The sequence below is a fragment of the Trypanosoma rangeli genome, assembly GCF_003719475.1.
Source record: "Trypanosoma rangeli strain AM80 chromosome Unknown Tra_15.4_contig_00094, whole genome shotgun sequence".
NCBI lineage: Eukaryota > Euglenozoa > Kinetoplastea > Trypanosomatida > Trypanosomatidae > Trypanosoma > Trypanosoma rangeli.
The window spans coordinates 1-7,913 of NW_021705838.1; the positions used below are offsets into that span (position 1 = coordinate 1).

Sequence of the window (7,913 nt, forward strand, 5' to 3'; positions counted from 1 at the left end):
AGAACGGACGGGCGCGCCCTCCGTAGACACACTTAGGCCACGAAACGCCTCGCTGCTTTCGCAATGGCTCGCTTCCGGGCCGCGGGGGCGCGCAGGGACCGGGCATGAGGCAATCGCCTCGCCCCCACGGAGCAGCACGCTGAGGACATGCCCCATCAGAAATGAGCGCGCGGTGTGCTGCGACGCCCCCGCCTTTGCAGCCACTGAGCCGCGCGGCCTGCACTGGGTCATTTGCCAATTTGAAGCCCACGCCGGTTAAGGCCGCACCAAAGAGTTCTGCACCGGGCTTCGGCCCATGTTGCTCACTTTGCGAGTGTTGTTCGGAGTCGCTAGTCACAATGGCGGTGCGACAAACTATTGAGGTGGTGGATCCTCCACACGTATTGCGGGCTAGAGCGTTTGGCTCGCAAGGCGGGGTAATGAAAACAAGGAAAAGAAACGAGGGGAAAAACCGGACCTCGGTAAGTGGTACGGGAAAGATGACACTTGAGGTGTTCTTGCCAAACAGTAGGGCGGCGGCGAGCCATATCGACGCCGTTAACGGGAAAGCGGGAAACCCAAAATGCTGCCATCTGCTCAAAAAAAGGGAAAGCCGCATTGGGTAGCCCATTCTTTTTTGGTTTGATGTTTATAAGAAAAAAAATAGGGCAAAAAAATACTTCATTTTCTTGTTTTCCACTACCGCCTCTTTCTGTGTAAGCGCGCGAGCGCATGCGCATATTCGCGCAGTGCCCCTTTTCGGTGGTTTCAAGGCGACTTAGCCACGCCTTCCGCACGAGGCCGTGGCAGGTGCCATGCAGAATGAACCTCAGAACACATAAGCCGCCTAGCAGCAAAGTGTATAACAAAAGAGAGGGGGAGTGATATAGAAACAAATAAAACAAAACAATGCGCAAAATGCGCCTCTACAGCTGCTTCCCCCACCCCCTCTTGAGGAAATAGCAAAACCTTCCGTGACGTACAAACTTAGTTTATTTAAATGTCGTTCGCAGGTTTACCCATCTGCCTCAGACGCGCAGCGCATTATGTAAAGTTCCCGAGTGTGTGTGTATACACGCCCGCTTGCTGCGGCAGGTGCTACGTCGCACACCTGCAGCAGATACAGAATAAAACGACAAGCGTGGTAACGATCATCCCCGCTGCCACCACAACTCCGACAAGAATCGCGCCCTTGCAGGCGCCTGTGCACGTGTTGAACGCCTTCCTCTTGTCCGGGGCGTGGACACTTACGAGGACTGCCTTGCCCGGCCCAGGATACGGCACCAGCGTCGTGTGGAAGTCCGCTCGAGTGATCATCGAGTTCACTTCCTCAGGGCCCCAAATGTTTTGCAGCTCCGGGGTGAGGGCGTCGGGAAGCAAAGTCTGCGTCACGGTGACGTGAACCTCCAGATTTTTATCGGCGGCGAGGGAGTTGGTGACGACAGTGGTATTGAAGGCAAACTTGCGCATCAATTTTGTGTTAATATCTGACACGATGGCCGCTTCAAGCGTCATGCCCTTTTTCCTTCACCACCGGACCCCAGGCAGAGCCGTTGAACACAATGATATGCTTTGACGTTGCCTCCAGTGCGGTGGCAGGGAGTGCGACGACCAACACCAGCAGAGCGGCGAGCAGCAGCGGCACCGTTTTTTCCCGCATCATCTTTTCGCCGAGCGACGTTAGAGTACTGTAACTGCAAACTGGCCGTTGTGAGAAACAGCGGAAAAAAAAGGGGAAAAATAAGGACAACAAATAAAAATGAAGCAATCAAATATGCAAGGTACGGGCAGCCGGCGGCGGTTAAGCAGCTGCGTTTTGCGCGTCTGTGCACCACGCGTGAAGCCGCAAGGGTGGCCATCGCCCACATCGACACACCCAAAGAGTACAGCTGGAGGAAGAGTGGGAAAATAGAAGTAACTTGTTTTATTATTAGTTTCTGAGCGTGAGACAATGATTAACACAAACAAACAAAAATAAACTGTAGGAGGTAACGGCGCTTACAGGAGTCAGCATAAATAAAACGCAGAAAAAAACACAGCATATAGTTGGCGCACCTCTCTAGTCGTTGTTTTTGCCTTCTTCTCATCGTCCTAGTCGTTGGCGTCGCAGGTTGGGTCCGCGCTGTCGGCAAACAGCGGCGAAGGGGCAAGGGATAGATTGACCCACCACTACATCGCACACACACACACAAACTCCAACAACCCGGGTATGCCTGTATGTACGAATGGGCAGTTACTTGCAAATTGGCTCACACGCAGAAAAAAAAAAAACACAGAGGGTGGAAGATAGGCACACCGTCAAAGCGAGAGATCATAGATAGTCTCAAAATCTGTAACTTTGTATGCAGAGAGGGAAATATAGATGGGTATGCGTGTATATATATATATAAGTGTGCTCCCTGGCCCCCTCAAAGAACCATGGGGTAATGGAAGGAAAAAAAGCGCCCCTCCCCGCAGAGAGAGATAGAAAGAGAGAGCGTTGCAGCGGAAGCACATGGTATTTTACAACCCTACCTGGCCGCTGCCGGGCGCCCAATAGCATGAGAAGCAGAAAGAAAAACAAAAAAAAAACGTAGCAACGACAAAAGCGAAAAAAAAAAAAAAATCACAAAAAACTGTAATATATATAAGTGGCTCCTGTTCCAACGTGGAGAAGTGCTAGGCAAAAAAAAACAAACAAGGAAGTAAATCTAAAAAAAAAACACAGATAACTGTTCCTATTTGATCCCATTCGGATGAGGTTGATACGGCTTGCGCTCGTCATAATTCTCGTTACAACACTGGCAGCACATCCAGACAAGCACAACGAGTAGGAGAACGACCATCGCAATTATGCTGAGAATCCCCACCACAATTACGCGCGCGCTTAAGATGCTGTACTCACTCACATTTTTGCCGAGGCTGGGAATTCGCACACTGATGAGATTTGCCGCTTCCGACGGCGTATGGAGCGCCAATGTTTTGCTGAACGTACACTGAGCGATCATGGAATTGACTTCATCTGGTGGCCAAATGTGCAGAAGCCGCGAGCTGGAACTATTGCTCCGCGGCGCCTGCGCCACGGTGAGGCGAGCCTCGAAGTGCCCACCAACGGACAGGGAGCTCACATTGATGATGGTCAAAAAGGCGTACTTGCGCAGCAGCTGGGTCCCAACGTCTGCAACAATCGCTCGTTTGAGCTCTACCTCCTTTTCGCTCACCACAGGGCCCCACGCGGCGCCACCAAACGTAACAATATGGTGCGACTTTGAAAAGCTCTGTACGGTGACGGCGGACAGGACGGACAGCAGGCACAGCAACGGCACCGAAGCAAGAAGGAAGCTGCTACTCCTCTTCATTCTTCGCCCCAGATTCTCAGCAAGGCACAGTTAGGTTGTGTGGGTCTTTTACTCTTCCCGCAAATTTCTTGATGCGGTCAAACCATTAAAAAAAAAAAAACCAAAAAAAAGGGCAAATGAGGAGAAAAGTTTCACGGGCGTGTGGGGTTGAAGGAGGCATAGCGAAGGGTGCAGCACATTTTAGCCACCAGCACTGCGGCCGCGATCGGTGCGGGAACCACAAACCCGCCCTCCTTTTAGGAACGCAGCGTCGAAAAGCAAAAAAAAAAACAATGACAAACCTTCAGCCCCCAATGCATGCACGTAATCTGTACGTAACTATGTACATTCCTTTCCCTTATTTGGATATTTCACCACACGCGACTGCCGCAGCACGAAGAACCGCTGCGTGAAACGCAGCCGGCGTGCTCCACCACCACCACCACCAACAGCAGCCCACAAAAAATCAGAACCCCCCCCCACAAAAAAACAAAAACAAAAACAACAACAACAACAAAAAAAAAAACAAGGAAAAAAAGCAAAAAAAAAAAAAAACGCGGCGCACAAGCGTGGCCGAATTTTCCACAGGAGTGAGGGAAATTATAGACGCTGAGTTCCAGAACTTTTTAAATTTTTTCTCTTCTTCTTTTTCACTTCAGGTTTGCGCTTCATCGAGTGTCTTTGCCCACGCTTATGCCTGCCGACGTGGACGCGCGGCGACGCCCAAACGTGACACGGCAAGACCCACGGAAGCACGTACAGACACTTATCGCAAGAGAAGGAAAATATAAGAAAATAAACAAACAAAAAAAAACGTAATGGCCGGCACTTTCCGCTCCAAGCACAAAGGAAAGGAAAGCTACGGGCCAAACACAAACACGAGCAGAGCGGTAGTGTGGGGCGGGAAAAATCAATAAGAAGAGAAGTAAAAAAAAACACGTGCAAAAAACAAAGAGCAAAACCCCGACTCTACTTCTAACAGGGGGGGGGGGGGGGGGGGAAAACATACACACGCATGTTTTTATTATTTTTACTATATATATATATAACTTTTTCATTTTCTCAATCATTTATCGCATCCGGAGTAGGATGCGGAAACGGTTGATGACTTCTTCCGGCATGCTTGCCGCTACAACACTGGCAACACATCCAGACAAGCACAGGAATAAGCACCAGCAGCATGCAAGAACCAGTGACAAGGGCTATTAAGGTCATTTCTCGGTGAAAAACCTGTTCACCGTTCTTCATTACCCCTTTCTCGTTGAGCTGCACACTGATGAGATTTGCCGCTTCCGACGGCGTATGGAGCGCCAATGTTTTGTTGAACACACCCTGAGCGATCATGGAATTGACTTCATCTGGCGGCCAAATGTGCAGAAGCCGCGAACTGGAACTATTGCTCCGCAGCGCCTGCATCACGGTGAGGCGAGCCTCGAAGTGCCCACCAACGGACAGGGAGCTCACATTGATGATGGTCAAAAAGGCGTACTTGCGCAGCAGCTGGGTCCCAACGTCTGCAACAATCGCTCGTTTGAGCTCTACCTCCTTTTCGCTCACCACAGGGCCCCACGCGGCGCCACCAAACGTAACAATATGGTGCGACTTTGAAAAGCTCTGTACGGTGACGGCGGACAGGACGGACAGCAGGCACAGCAATGGCACCGAAGCAAGAAGGAAGCTGCTACTCCTCTTCATTCTTCGCCCCAGACGCAAGAAAAACGACGACGCACGGACGTCAAGGAAAGTAGTCCTTTACCTGAAACAGACGCGGGAGAGAAGGGGCTCTTCCCTTACCCGCGGGAAGAAAAAGAAAAATCATAGATGCAAAGGAATGAATGGATAAAGGAAGGAAGCAGAGCCCAATAAAGTGCATGCAAAGGCAGTTTGTGGATTTCACCCCATTCGTACTCTTCCTTACCTTTCTTCTTCTTCCTTTTTCCCAGTGCTTACTTCTGCCTCCCGCTTCTACCCACTTGAGATGTGTCGGGGTGGGGTGGGGGAGGGGATTCGTTACGCACTCGCTGTGGTTGACTTCGCCTTTGGAAGGCCGACCACCTCACGCAGGACCGCCACGAGCTCGCCTTTCTTCTCGCGCAGCTGCAGCTCTGCTGCCGCACGGTCACAGCCAAGCTCACGCATCAGCAGGACAACGTCCGCCTCCTCCAGCGGAATCTGTGCCAGATCGTCCATCCTCTTCTTCTCCGCCAGCTTCTTCTGGAGAACGTCGGCGTGGAGCCTCTGCATCCGCTCCTGCACCCCCTTCTCATCGTACTTGCGCACCTCCACCGCCTTTTCTGCACGGTTGGAGATGTTCTTCATGGACTCCTGCACATCGGACTGCCGCGCCATTGCCCCCGCTGTGTATGTATCAAAATATTTGCTTTACGGCTCTTCGAAGTCTCTCTCTCTCTCTCTCCGCTCGCCCACACAAAGGAAACACACACAGAGGTTTCTTTGAACTACCTTCCTCTTCTTTTCACATGCAACCCACACTCAGAGAGAAAAAGATAGCGAACAGTGAAAGGGAAAAGGATGCGGGTGGAAGCTGCAGGTTCATTAGGAAGGGGGCAGCGGCGTGAGCACACCATTGCAGTCACACTCGGAGGAAGTGAAAGAGAGACATACACATGCAGCCAACACGTACAAATGCAGAGGAGGGATACATGTCTGTGCCGCACCCAATACGACCAAGACGTTGTGACGCCACACCACGAGCGGGCACGGCACAACAAGCCAAACAAAGGGAGAAATACAGAGGTGTTGAGAAGAACAAATAAAGGCAGCAGACACAAACAAACAAGCAAGCAAAAATGCAGAACCGACAAAGACGCTAACAAAAGATGGGATCCCTTTTTTTTTTTTTCTTGCTCTGCACCCTCACTCTCCTCCCCACTCCCCCTCCCCGCCCCGCCCCGCGGTTGCCTCTTGCTGTTTTCTCGCATGAAGGAGAGAAATAAATGAAACGAAGACATAAACCGAAATAACTTTTCGCCTTTTTTTTTTCTGTCTGCCTGCCTGCCCCCCATGGGCCAAGTACCGCTCGCCACGAAAAACAAACAAGCAATAAAAAAGCTTTCCCTGCTGCAGTCTCACTCCCACAGTTCGATTAGACAGACACACTGGCAATGACGCCATAACGTCCCTGCAAGGCCTCAGCGGTGGTGGCCAACGCCTCTAGTGACATTTCAAGCTTAGAGAGACGCAGTTCCAGCTCCGCCAGGCTGGGCACCACGGGTGTGGCATGTGGCGGCTTTAGTGGTTGCATCATGGGAGATGGCATTGATGCCAACGTGAGACGCGTCGGGCCCCTTCTGTGGCCTGGCAGTTCCTCATTCCCTGCCTGCAGGTACTCCCTCCCACGCGGGGTCGGCGTGCGCGAGTCGCGCTTCAGACACATCTCTTGAAACAACGGGAACGGTCGTCGAGATCGCGGGGTGGTTTCAGGAGTGGTGGTGCGTGATGTAAACGGTGTGGTGAGGCTGGACTCAAACGATATGTCCGGTGCAAGACTCCCTTCGACTGTGCTGATGGAGTGAAGAAAGGCAGTCTCCTGCCGCATCAGTTCCCGCCGCATCTCGCGGTACGTGATGGCCTGCTGAGAGAGAAGAAAGGCTGAAATTTGGCGTGAGATAAAGTTGCGTCTGTCCCGCCGCGCCCTGTAGAGGTTCCAGGCGCGCTGGATGAGACGCGCCGCCTGCGCCGGGACCTGGCCGCAGAGTTCGTTGCTGCGGAAGAGGGCGTGTAGGTTGCGCTCCGCCTGGGTCAGCGCGAGGGCCTGGTTCATGACACCCACTGCCCAGCAGAGGATGGTGACGCCCAGCAGGGTAACGCACACCGCGAGAACGCGGCCGGGCAGCGTCACCGGCGACGACTCGCTGTACCCTGCCAGCGAGGCGGTGCTGACGCAGAAGTAGAGTGCCTCCCCGAAGCTCACCGTCTCCGCCTTCGCGTAGGCGTAGGCGAAAACGCAGACCCCAACGGCGACGACGGAGAGCGTCACGCGGAGATGCTCCAGCAGAGAGGCAGTGCGAACGAAGAAACGATGATTTAGCCGAATGCGAGCAAGACTCGCAATGGCGTGGGCAAATGCAGAGTTGTGGGCGACGTTCGTTCCATACAACAGAAACACGTAGAAGCGAAGGGGCAGAAAACCATCCAGTCCTACAAGCCACTCAGTGCTCACGTCGTCCGGAAGAGGCGGGCACTGAAGGACCCACACGAGCATCTCCAAGAGCATCAAACAAAGCGAAGGCGAGTGAAACACACTGACCACACCTTTCTTCCCATGCGCCCGATTTGTCAGACCGTGAAACTTCGCCTTCCCGCGGTAGATGGAAGCAATGGCTACCTCCGCCGCGAGTGAAAAAACAAGCATAATGAAGTGCGTGATAACTCGGCCCTTGTCGAAGAGGGCAAGGCCGTAGCAGAAAACTGCTAAAAAACACATTACTCCACGCAACCAGCGGCGACTGGCGTGCAGGCGCTCCATGTTTGCTAAATTACCAACGCTGGCCGTCACGGGTGGAATAGCGGTAAGTGTCTGTGGCCTGATCAGCCGCTCGGCGCGCCCACGAAGCTCCATGGGTGATCGTTGTCCCCTATAAAAAAACAGAAAAA

At 52.6% G+C, this 7,913-nt stretch overlaps 7 protein-coding genes across 7 annotated transcripts in view, besides 10 other annotated features; all 7 read right to left on the reverse strand.

Annotated features, from left to right (window-relative positions):
* On the reverse strand, positions 1–610 carry TraAM80_03562 (uncharacterized protein; the record flags this gene model as incomplete). The annotated part of the gene is made up of 1 exon (XM_029380525.1): positions 1–610. A coding segment is annotated over one exon (610 nt), but the record flags the coding sequence as incomplete, so codon positions are not given.
* A 467-nt stretch (positions 611–1,077) lies between these two features.
* TraAM80_03563 (uncharacterized protein) lies at positions 1,078–1,494 on the reverse strand (the record flags this gene model as incomplete). Its single annotated transcript, XM_029380526.1, has 1 exon — positions 1,078–1,494. The coding sequence occupies one exon, from the start codon at positions 1,492–1,494 to the stop codon at positions 1,078–1,080; it is 417 nt and encodes a 138-aa protein (XP_029239610.1).
* A 940-nt stretch (positions 1,495–2,434) lies between these two features.
* Positions 2,435–2,456: a microsatellite.
* A 74-nt stretch (positions 2,457–2,530) lies between these two features.
* Positions 2,531–2,594: a sequence feature (GA-rich).
* Positions 2,595–2,696: 102 nt separating this feature from the next.
* TraAM80_03564 (uncharacterized protein) lies at positions 2,697–3,317 on the reverse strand (the record flags this gene model as incomplete). The annotated part of the gene is made up of 1 exon (XM_029380527.1): positions 2,697–3,317. The coding sequence occupies one exon, from the start codon at positions 3,315–3,317 to the stop codon at positions 2,697–2,699; it is 621 nt and encodes a 206-aa protein (XP_029239611.1).
* Positions 3,318–3,404: 87 nt separating this feature from the next.
* Positions 3,405–3,427: a microsatellite.
* A 299-nt stretch (positions 3,428–3,726) lies between these two features.
* Positions 3,727–3,756: a microsatellite.
* A 23-nt stretch (positions 3,757–3,779) lies between these two features.
* Positions 3,780–3,852: a microsatellite.
* Positions 3,853–4,078: 226 nt separating this feature from the next.
* Positions 4,079–4,110: a sequence feature (A-rich).
* Positions 4,111–4,201: 91 nt separating this feature from the next.
* Positions 4,202–4,257: a sequence feature (A-rich).
* Positions 4,258–4,277: 20 nt separating this feature from the next.
* Positions 4,278–4,296: a microsatellite.
* Positions 4,297–4,358: 62 nt separating this feature from the next.
* On the reverse strand, positions 4,359–4,991 carry TraAM80_03565 (uncharacterized protein; the record flags this gene model as incomplete). Its single annotated transcript, XM_029380528.1, has 1 exon — positions 4,359–4,991. The coding sequence occupies one exon, from the start codon at positions 4,989–4,991 to the stop codon at positions 4,359–4,361; it is 633 nt and encodes a 210-aa protein (XP_029239612.1).
* Positions 4,992–5,306: 315 nt separating this feature from the next.
* Positions 5,307–5,645, reverse strand: TraAM80_03566 (uncharacterized protein; the record flags this gene model as incomplete). The annotated part of the gene is made up of 1 exon (XM_029380529.1): positions 5,307–5,645. The coding sequence occupies one exon, from the start codon at positions 5,643–5,645 to the stop codon at positions 5,307–5,309; it is 339 nt and encodes a 112-aa protein (XP_029239613.1).
* Positions 5,646–5,694: 49 nt separating this feature from the next.
* Positions 5,695–5,712: a microsatellite.
* A 372-nt stretch (positions 5,713–6,084) lies between these two features.
* Positions 6,085–6,134: a microsatellite.
* Positions 6,135–6,402: 268 nt separating this feature from the next.
* On the reverse strand, positions 6,403–7,878 carry TraAM80_03567 (ion transport protein; the record flags this gene model as incomplete). Its single annotated transcript, XM_029380530.1, has 1 exon — positions 6,403–7,878. The coding sequence occupies one exon, from the start codon at positions 7,876–7,878 to the stop codon at positions 6,403–6,405; it is 1,476 nt and encodes a 491-aa protein (XP_029239614.1).
* Positions 7,879–7,894: 16 nt separating this feature from the next.
* Positions 7,895–7,913, reverse strand: part of TraAM80_03568 (ion transport protein) — a gene marked incomplete at both ends in the record, with an annotated part of 504 nt that continues 485 nt past the window's right edge. The window contains one exon of the mRNA XM_029380531.1: positions 7,895–7,913. This exon is cut by the window's right edge and continues 485 nt beyond it. Coding sequence (XP_029239615.1) covers positions 7,895–7,913 — 19 coding nt within the window.